Here is an 11,222-nt window from a genome sequence, read left to right as displayed (position 1 = left end):
AAAAACTATATCTATGCCAAATTTTATCAAAATCGGTTTAGTGGTTTTGGCGTGAAAGAGAGACGGACAGACAGACAGACAGAGTTACTTTCGCATTTATAAAGATAGTATAGACTTGTTGTGTACCTATGCCTAATTCATCAACTCATTCTGTCAGTATATTTCTGTATTTTTATGTTACAATGGAACGACCTTATTTGTAAGTCAAAAGTATCCTTACGTCTTTAGGTCTTGTCGGGGCATGATAATGACGTGTTCAAACGCAGGATGAAAGGTTACGAGTACATTTGCCAATTTTCTATCTTTAGGCGACATCATTTGGCGCAGGAAATGAATATTTCGTTTCTACATTCGGAAGGGTGCGAGGGAAGGTTGGAGTATAAATTTCGTCTTATACGGGTAATTTATAAGATCTTTGGTTAAAAAGAGCCGTTGGAAGAGGTAATAGGTAACATAAGATATCGTAAGACGAAATTAAATGACTGGTCGATTTAAATTTATCAATTTCCATATCCCACAACCAAGAACAGTGTAACTAGCTAGACCAACCAAGTCCAACTTTCTAGCTATGAACAAGACGTAAAGGCACTCTTAAAGGATGTCTTTTAATGCTTATTTAGATTGCCTAGATTACTATAATATCCAAGTATTTTCTTTAATTTTTTGTTATGCTGAAACAAATGATTTCCTAGCTTTGTCAAAATCAGGCTACAAGGAGCTTTAAGTTAAATATGTTTTAATTTAATTTAAGCTCCTTGTATCTTAAAAATCCTAATCAAAACCAACAAAGAAAGGCGATCATCCCGCCAGCTTACGAATGTAAATGGAGGTTAAAATAAAAAACTAAACCAATTAACTAGAGGAAAATAAGTAGGTAGAACTGGAAAGCTACGGAACTTTATCAAATCATTTGAAATGTACTGTTAGCGACGCGATTAGCAAAAACCTTTATAGTGTTAGTTAGTTAAACTCCTTGATTAAACTTTATGGTGTTAGCCCTAGATTTAAAAATAAAATATGTTTTTTTGACTTGTAAGCTGTCAAGGGGTCATGGAACTTTCGTCTTGGTTTTTATGTTAAACAAATACAGTCCTTTTGAAGAAACGGCTTTTCATTTATGAACTGCAAGACTTCCACCGCCAACATTGGTCCTTCGAGCCGGATCTAAATGTTCCGCACGCCGCCGCGGTGTACGTCTACGACAATGGTCAAAACTCGCAGTGCACGAAATAATGAATGCCCCAACAATGGTACTAACATCGGTGAGCAGGGCGACGAACAAGGGAAAGAGAATGTGATCGAACCTGGAACAAGCGGGGTCAAAGAGGAAAATGTAAAACCCAGCACGTTACAAAAGTCTTCGGTAAAGTCGTCGCACAAATCAAAATCAAAGATGGCGTCGTCCGCGATAAAAGCTCAACAGAAGAAATTGGAATTGGAAGCGGCAAAGGAAATGGCCCGCATACAAATGGAATTGGTCCAGAAAAAGCTAGAGGCTGATTTGGCTGCTGTGGAGGAACAGTACAGTTCATGTTCATCAAGATGCGACAAAAGCGAGAGTAGATACGATGGCAGCAACGTGAGCGAATGGATGGAGCGCAGCCAGCGTGAATTAGAGAGACAGAAAGCTAACAGCGATGGAAATAACAAAGGCTATCTGTTTCCACCGCCGCCAGTTACTGACGGCACTGAAGGGCCCATTCAGCAGTTGACAAGCGCGCTGAAGGCATTGGTTGCCACATCTGCACCCACAAAGAGTCANAGTAGATACGATGGTAGCAACGTGAATGAATGGATGGAGCGCAGCCAGCGTGAATTAGAGGGACAGAAAGCTAACAACGATGGAAATAACAAAGGCTATCTGTTTCCACCGCCGCCAGTTACTGACGGCACTGAAGGGCCCATTCAGCAGTTGACAAGCGCGCTGAAGGCATTGGTTGCCACATCTGTACCGACAAAGAGTCACGACACTAATCTACTGAGCCGTTTGAGCACCCCCGGGGAGCTGCCTCTGTTCTCTGGTGACTATATGGAATGGCTATCCTTCAAGAACGCATATGAAGAGTCCACAGCAGTATGCAACTTCAGCGACAGAGAGAACTTGTGGCGTTTAAGGAAATGTCTGCGGGGTCCTGCGAAAGAAGCAGTCACGGCCTTGTTGATCAGCACCACGTCGCCTGCAATAGTGATGTCCACCCTNGACAGAAAGCTAACAACGATGGAAATAACAAAGGCTATCTGTTTCCACCGCCGCCAGTTACTGACGGCACTGAAGGGCCCATTCAGCAGTTGACAAGCGCGCTGAAGGCATTGGTTGCCACATCTGCACCCACAAAGAGTCACGACACTAATCTACTGAGCCGTTTGAGCACCCCCGGGGAGCTGCCTCTGTTCTCTGGTGACTATATGGAATGGCTATCCTTCAAGAACGCATATGAAGAGTCCACAGCAGTATGCAACTTCAGCGACAGAGAGAACTTGTGGCGTTTAAGGAAATGTCTGCGGGGTCCTGCGAAAGAAGCAGTCACGGCCTTGTTGATCAGCACCACGTCGCCTGCAATAGTGATGTCCACCCTAGAGTTGCAATTTGGAAATCCAGATTTGATAGTAACAAGAATATTGCAAGATGTCAAGAAACTTTCACCGTTGCCACAAGAATATCATAGAGACATAGTATCATTTTCTATCAAAGTGAAGAACTTTGTTGTTTCCGTGCAAGAACTAAAGCGTGAAGAATATCTACATGGAATAGAAGTGGTAAACTTGATATTGGCTAAACTACCAACTGTATTGCTGTCAAAGTGGGTGGACTATAGTTACCCACTCATATCTGAGAGAAAGAAACCTAGGCTCACTATATTATCAGACTTTCTAAATACTGAAGCTGTCAAAACATCTACATGCAGTGCAAACTTAATGAACATTCGGTGTGACTACAAGCGAAAACTTTATGGTGATCAAGGCTGTGAACGCACGCAGACAGTTTTGGTGCAGAGTGACAACGAACGTAGTGACACGTCATGTCGTTTTTGTCGGGGATCTAAGCACGATCTAACAGACTGTAGAAAATTCAAAAAATCACTACGCAAAGATCGCTGGTTTTTTGTGAGGCGTTCCGGTTTGTGCTATAAATGCCTAATCTCACGACACGATAGGCAAACTTGCCCCGCTGCAGTGTGTGACGTAGCCGACTGCGGGCAACCGCACCACCGCCTGCTGCACTACACCCCGAGCGCGCGCCCGCACGACGCGGCGCCCGCGCGAGCCGGGGGCGACGCGCCACCGGCCGCAGAGACTGAAACCAGTGCCCAAAGTGAAGCAGTTACTCATATTAACACAAACAACTGTTCGGTGTTACTGAAGGTGGTTCCTGTGAACATTCATGGACCTAATGGTGTGGTTAAAGCGTGTGCTTTACTCGATGACGGCTCCACTGTCTCAATTATGAGTTCTGCTCTTGCGGAGCGCGCAGGTATACGCGGCCGTAAGCAATCCATGCGAGTGCGCGGTGCGTGGGACAATACCGAGCTAGTGTGTGAGACAGAGCTACTGGACTTGACATTATCTAATAAATATGGCGAGAAATTCGATCTTCAAGTGCGTAGCGTTGAAGAGCTTAATTTACCGAAACAAGACTTAAGCATAGTACAATGTCAAAAGTATAGTCACTTACTTGAACTNCTTGAACTCGAAAGTGAATTGTGTTGCGCCTCCCTAAAACCAGAGGTGTTAATCGGTCAGGACAATTATCATCTACTCTTACCTTTGGACGTGGTCGCAGGGGGCCCCGCCGAGCCGTGTGCTACCCGCACGCCGCTGGGGTGGTGCGTGCACGGCCGCGTGCCGCGCGCGCTCTCGGCGCGCGCTCCGCACGCCACGCTCTTCATCACCGACGCCGCCGTGCACACCGATGACAACAGTCTCCGCGAACTTCACGACGACGTTCACAACTTCTTCTCCATCGAGTCTATGGGAGTCTCCGCTGCTAAACCCCGCCAGAATGCAGAAGATCTACGCGCCTGGAACCGTTTGGAAGAGACCGCCACACTTATCGACGGCAGATGGCACGTCGGGCTACCCTGGAAAGACAAAGATTGTGTGCTAACTGATTCACTGCCGTTAGCTATGGCTCGACTCAAGCATGTGGAATTGAAGATGAGGAGAAGTAGAGAATACGCCGAGAGGTACCACGAGCGCCTGCAACACCTGCTACAAAACGACTATGCAAAAGAGCTTGAAACTGATAAAACTTCAAGCAAGACATGGTACTTACCTCATTTTGGCGTTGACAACCCAAACAAAAAGAAATTACGTTTGGTGTATGATGCTGCTGCTAAGACCGGTGGTTTGTCCCTCAACGACTATCTTCTTAAAGGGCCCGATCTGTTAATGTCACTATTTGGAATAATGTTGCGGTTCCGTGAGAATAAGATAGCCGTAACAGCTGACATCAAAGACATGTTTTTGCGTGTGAAAATTCGCCCTGAAGATCAAGATGCACTGAGATTTATTTATAGAGGAGACCCCACTAAAGCTTTTAGCCCAGAGATGTTAAAAGAGCCACTAAAAACATTTGTCATGACGTCATTAATTTTTGGCGCTAACTGTTCGCCGTTCATCGCACAATATGTAAAAAACAAGAACGCGGATCGCTTCGAGTCTACTATGCCAGCCGCAGTCAAGGCGATACATACTCAGCACTACATGGACGATTATGTTGACAGCGTACCTGATGATCAAACAGCTGTTCAACTGGCGAGAGATATTATGTACATTCATCTGCAAGGAGGCTTCGAGTTGTGCGGCTGGAATAGCAACAGCAAGATCGTGCTGGACAGCGTGCCAAAACAGTCCCTTGGGAACACAGCAGTAAGGTTCAAATCGGGTCAGCAAACTGATGGTGATCGAACGCTTGGGCTTCTGTGGCACACTGAAGATGACACACTGCGATTTGATGTATCTTTCAAGAAGATACCGGAGAACATTCTAAATGGAGAAAAAAAGGTGCCAACTAAAAGAGAGATGCTACGAGTAGTTATGACTATTTTCGACGTGTATGGTTTTTTATCTCCGGTGACACTTAACGGAAAATTAATTCTACAAGAGACATGGCAATTAAAGATCAGCTGGGATGATCCTGTCAGTGATGACATATTCACGAAGTGGCTCAAATGGATTGAATTATTGAAGACATTACCTGACGTAAAATTACCTCGGTACTATTTAGCTGCTTCTATGCCTACGTCGTTTACCACGCCTGAGAGCACGAGTTATAAAGACCTACAGTTGCATGTGTTCTGCGACGCGTCTTCGCAAGCATTTTGTGCTGTAGCATACTGGAGATGGATAGATGACGATTCAAATGTTTACGTTGCATTTATAGCAAGCAAATGCCGGGTGGCGGGAAATAAGGCAACGACAATACCCAGATTAGAGCTGCAAGCGGCTGTTTTAGCGACCAGATTGGCTGATTCAATCACNACGGGTCTGCGTTACCCGCCCCGCTCCCGCGCCGCCGCCGCCGCCGCCCCGCTGCCCGCTAAGTTCGAGGCTGAGGCCTAAAGAACACAGAATGAGTGCCGAACGGCGGGTGTTTTGGAGTGACTCCACGACGGTACTACATTGGATTAGAAACGACGCTCGTGACTACAATACTTACGTTGCAAATCGCTTGGGGGAGATAGATGAGCTCACACATGCTAGCGAGTGGCGTTACGTACCTACCAAGTTGAATGTCGCCGACATAGCTACCAGGGAAAACTACGATATTTCGGCTCTGCAAGGTGAATGGTTTAATGGGCCTACCTTTTTGCACAAAGACGTTGATGAGTGGCCACTAGATGTCGTTAACCTGGAAAATGAAAATAACAAATTAGAAATTATTACTGTCATACAAACGGAAGAAAACTTACCTGTGCCGGAACCTACTAGATTTTCTTCGTGGTTACGTCTGGTCAGATCAACANACTGTATCTGCTAAACCTACCAAATCCACTGTATCCACTGTATCCACTGCATCCACTGTATCCACAAAACCTACTAAATCCACTGTATCCACTGTATCTGCTAAGCCTACTAAGTCCACTGTACCCACTGCATCCTTTGTATCAACAAATCCTACAAAATCCACTGTGCCTGCCATACCCACTAAATCAGCGCAACCTACCAAATCCACTGTGCCTGCCAAGTCTACTAAATCNGTCAGATCAACAGTACGAGTACTTACCTTTATTGACAGTTTGATGATGATCTTAAAAGATAAATATAAAGACAGAGGTTATACTTACAGAACGGATGATGATGACATTATGGAAAGAGCAGAGTGTTTACTTCTTCGCTACTCGCAGAATCAGTCATTCAGCAGAGAGATTAGTTCACTTCAAGCCTGTAAAACAATACCCACCACTAGTAAAATACTTAACCTGTCGCCTTACCTCGATGAACACGGAGTCCTGCGCGCTGCTGGCCGCATCGACGCTGCTACCGACGTGCTACCTGAAATGAAAAGACCGATTATTTTGGATGGGCAAAATTATGTCGNCGGAACCTACTAGATTTTCTTCGTGGTTACGTCTGGTCAGATCAACAAACGGATGATGATGACATTATGGAAAGAGCAGAGTGTTTACTTCTTTGCTACTCAAAGAATCAGTCACGAGAGATTAGTTCACTTCAAGCCTGTAAAACAATACCCACCACTAGTAAAATACTTAACCTGTCGCCTTACCTCGATGAACACGGAGTCCTGCGCGCTGCTGGCCGCATCGACGCTGCTACCGACGTGCTACCTGAAATGAAAAGACCGATTATTTTGGATGGGCAAAATTATGTCGCTCGTTTGATCGTCAGACATTACCATATCAAAGCGGCTCACGGCAACCAAGAAATGGTGGTCAACGAACTGAAGCAAAAATTTCATATAATCAGAGTACGTCCAACAGTTAAGAATGTAGTGAAANTTATGTCGTTCGTTTGATCGTCAGACATTACCATATCAAAGCGGCTCACGGCAACCAAGAAATGGTGGTCAACGAACTGAAGCAAAATTTTCATATAATCAGAGTACGACCAACAGTTAAGAATGTAGTAAAGAAATGCATGTTATGTAGAATGAGGAAATGTAAACCAGAAATACCAAGAATCGGTGACTTACCTTATGCTAGAATGGCACATAACCATCGTCCCTTCAGTTTCTGCGGTCTTGATCTGTTCGGTCCGATGGAGGTCACGGTTGGAAGACGTCACGAACGAAGATATGGAGTTCTATTCACTTGTCTCACTGTAAGGGCGGTACACATAGAGACAGTGCCCACACTATCTACCGACTCTTTGATCATGGCGCTCCGACGGATGTCCGCGAGGCGAGGATGGCCCCGACATCTTTTCTCAGATAATGGCACAAATTTAAGAGGAGCTGACACCGAGCTTAAAAAGTCGATACTTGACATGGATAAGAAGGCACTGACCGATGAGGCTTCTAACTATGGAACTAAGTGGACCTTCATCCCTCCAGTCAGCCCACACTGGGGTGGGGCTTGGGAACGCCTCATCCGGAGCGTGAAAACCTCGCTACATGTAATACTCAAGGAGAGAGCTCCCCGCGAAGAGACTTTGAGCACGCTTTTAGCAGAGGTTGAGAACATTGTAAATAGTAGACCGCTGACTCATGTTTCTGTAGAACCAGGCAGCATGGAAACACTGACGCCTAACCATTTTTTAATAGGTTCATCCTCCAACATGCCACAGATTGGCGCATTTGATAATTCCGATTTATTTCTAAGGAAACAATGGCGTATCTCACAACGGCTAGCAGATATGTTTTGGAGTAGATGGTTGAAAGAAGTACTTCCCGACTTGTTGCCACGAAACAAATGGAACCAGGAACAGAAACCCCTGCAAGTGGGAGATCTGGTGCTGATAGTGGAAACAAATGGGCCCAGAAATATATGGCCAAAGGGCCTAATTGAGGAGGTCTGTCCAGGCAGAGATGGCAGAGTCCGGGTAGTCAAAATAAGGACAGTATCCGGGGTCCTTACACGTTCTGCTAATCGCGTCGCTCGCATTCCTCTGAGCAGAGAGTGCTGCTAGCTGCACTGGGGTGGGGTGTGTTAGCGACGCGATTAGCAAGAACCTTTATAGTGTTAGTTAGTTAAACTCCTTGATTAACCTTTATGGTGTTAGCCCTAGATTTAAAAATAAAATATGNCGATTAGCAAAAACCTTTATAGTGTTAGTTAGTTAAACTCCTTGATTAAACTTTATGGTGTTAGCCCTAGATTTAAAAATAAAATATGTTTTTTTGACTTGTAAGCTGTCAAGGGGTCATGGAACTTTCGTCTTGGTTTTTATGTTAAACAAATACAGTCCTTTTGAAGAAACGGCTTTTCATTTATGAACTGCAAGACTTCCACCGCCAACATGTACTGTGAAACATTTTCCTTTTAAAACCTGAAACAGGTAATTTAGAGGGACGGGGGTAGACTTGGGGTTGGTTGGAATAAAGAGGGAGACTCACCGTTGTTAAGAACAGAAATACAAAACCCAGACTTGTTTTTATAGTCGATTTGATGAAAAGTATTTTTGAAAGAATAGTAGGTAAGTATTAGAAAATAAATAGGCGCCTACTTACATTTATGAGCAAAGTGGTTTTGGTTATCATTTGCTTGTAAAATTTACGTTGGCTTTTGATAAGCGATAAGTTTACTTTGTTTGGAAAGAAGATATTAAAAGTACCTACTTATCTCTTGTTTGGTTCTCACTTTACGACTGATTCAATTTGGGCTCTGATCAATGATCACATTGGACTTTTCCATTGGTTAGTTGAATTTGTTATCTGACCCTACTCTTACAACTGATGTTACAAGTTTGACTTCTCTTACATATTTTTATATCATTCGTATAGATTGAATTTTGTGATGCCTTTTTGCAAAGTAATCGCTACGTGAAGCAATAGTTAGTTTCTGTAAAAAGAGGGATATTTTGCTGTCCATCCTTCCTGGCCGTGTGTCGCTGAATCAACAGGGCGAGCTAATGAATACAGACCGCGGCCGTAGTCCACCTCTCGATCCCAATCTCGTCTCAAATTGCCATCGGTATATTGTTGGGGTATGCACGGAGAATTACTTTGTGGAGGAATTTTAAAACGGTCTCCTACGACTTTCGTGCGCTTTGTTACAAAGAAACGGTTTCGGTAAATTACGTAGTTGATTTCTATGAAAGCTTTGAGGAAAAGAATAATTATATTATGTAGAGGCAAAAGTACATCAGATGTTTCAGTTGCAGAATCGCCCATCGTCGAACAAATATTTGAAAGAGAGCTCTATCAAAATTATAAAGAACTCGGATTGGAATAGAGAAAACAAGTGAAATAGAACGTACAAAGGCAAGTTTTAATTATGTTTGCTGTAGATAATAGGTAACGTTAAATAGATAGGCTTTAGTTTGCACACTAAATAAAACTGCCGAATGTAAGAAATACTTACAAAATTGAAACTGTACAATGTAGGCGGTTTTATTGTTAGGAAATAATCTCTTCCAGGCAGCCTAGGACAGATGTTTAAGATAAAACATAAGGGGGCTTAGTGCGAGTTTACATCAAATGTATTCGATATCTACAGGATCTTTTGTATGAACATTAAAAAAATTTAAATGATGATATCAAATTTCTGACTTCACCATACCATTTATATGCATATGTTAACTAACATGGGCTAGTGTCGGCTCACATACCCATTTACCTAACACCCTGTATAAAGATTTTAGCTTTTGAAAGTATCCGCTAGGGGCGCTGTACAATCCGTCATACTTTTAATTTAATGTAATTTTTTTACGCATTCGATATCGAATACGTTTGATGTAGAGTCACTCACACTACGCCCCCAGGACAGTACCCTGTGGCACTGCTCAAACTCACTCACTAGCTCTAGCTAGAACAAGTTAGTAGTTCACCGAAATTATTTCGTTATCCTCTTTCTTTGCATATTTATTTCATGTTTGCCACCTATGCTAGCAGTGTGTCAGCCTGCCGAGAGCAGGTCGGTACAAGCTAATGAACACAAACCACTCCCGCTGCGCCCTGCACAGAATGATCGCCACTCGTTCGATCAAACAGCTCTGCGAAATCACTTTGTACCTTACAAGGCCTCTGCGACAGTATGAGTGCGGCACAGCGTTAGATAGACAATAATGGATATAGTACCACAGAATAATAATAAGTACTAGTACCTACTCCGGCAGTGGGAGACGGCGTATGTGACCGCACCAGACAGTCTGCCAACAGAGAGAGATCGTGCGGAGGGCTCAAAAACTGAACTCCAACAAACTTTACTTCGACATTACGTTACTCCGACACTACTGAATATCGACATGACTTTACTTCGACACTAGACTACTCAGACAAAGGCGAATATCCTTAATGTCGAAGTAACGTTTATCGGAGTTTACTTAGGTATTCCGTGCGGAGAGTTGTATCCGCCTCTACAACCGATGTGAACATCCTCAACGTGACCACGACCGCTCTGCCAAGAGCGAAACGAATAAGAAGAAAACTTATTCCTACTAAAATAGTTAAGGTATAGGACTACGAGTGTTAACACTTCGCGTTCACAACGCTGCAACTCCTGTGTAGGATCTTCAGCTTGACCGCCAATAAAGACCCAACCAGTGACGTTTATCCCGGGCTACATACTCGTATACATAATAATTAGTTCTGGTACAGGACATAACTATATCACGTTTTTCAAATCTTACTGTGACATTACACACACGGCCAGATTGTTCTATGTTTGGTGAGAGAACGATAATCTGTGGTTTGCTGTATTGCTTTCTGCGAGCTAATGTATACTACTCCTACTTTTTTAACGTTTTCTAAAAAGAAATTTTTATTTATTTCCCAATGGCAGTAGAAGATGAGAGCTTGAAATGAAAAATACATAACGAAATAAAGGTCTCTATTGTTGTCACGTTTTTTTCTTCCAGACTCATTTTTCATTCCAGAGCATTCGATGACAGCTAAATGCGTAGGTAATCTAAGCTTTTATTCGGTCACGATCGCCCTGTATATCATCTGCCCTGGATTAAGTCTGTAAGCCAGACAGGATTCCTCGCAATATTATTAGGGGTCTTCTAAGCCTTCTAGTTTAATTTATTATGCTCTTTTGCGGCGGGGATATCTCTTAAACACTTTTTCTTTTTATCTTAGGTGCAAAGAAAAGTAGCTTCTT

General features: G+C 43.4%; 1 protein-coding gene across 2 annotated transcripts; it reads left to right on the top strand.

The window, feature by feature from the left end:
• Positions 1-933: 933 nt before the first annotated feature.
• LOC114362322 (uncharacterized) lies at positions 934-8,199 on the top strand. 2 transcript variants are annotated; one of them, XM_028317672.1, is made up of 6 exons: positions 934-1,742; positions 2,324-5,479; positions 5,559-5,958; positions 6,206-6,368; positions 6,662-6,889; positions 7,024-8,199. In XM_028317672.1, the coding sequence occupies exons 1-6, from the start codon at positions 1,169-1,171 to the stop codon at positions 8,086-8,088; spliced, it is 5,586 nt and encodes a 1,861-aa protein (XP_028173473.1). In that variant the 5' UTR covers positions 934-1,168; the 3' UTR covers positions 8,089-8,199. The 2 variants fall into 2 exon arrangements, with proteins under 2 accessions (XP_028173473.1, XP_028173474.1); XM_028317673.1 differs by lacking the exon at positions 934-1,742 and adding an exon at positions 1,790-1,847 and having other exon boundaries at positions 2,225-5,479.
• The last annotated feature ends 3,023 nt before the right edge of the window (positions 8,200-11,222 follow it).

The sequence above is a fragment of the Ostrinia furnacalis genome, unplaced genomic scaffold, assembly GCF_004193835.3.
Source record: "Ostrinia furnacalis isolate ACB-3 unplaced genomic scaffold, ASM419383v2 OfSCF6400, whole genome shotgun sequence".
NCBI classification, from domain to species: Eukaryota; Metazoa; Arthropoda; class Insecta; order Lepidoptera; family Crambidae; genus Ostrinia; species Ostrinia furnacalis.
Note: the sequence above shows the minus strand (reverse complement) of the source record. Positions and strands in the feature narration are given on the sequence as shown.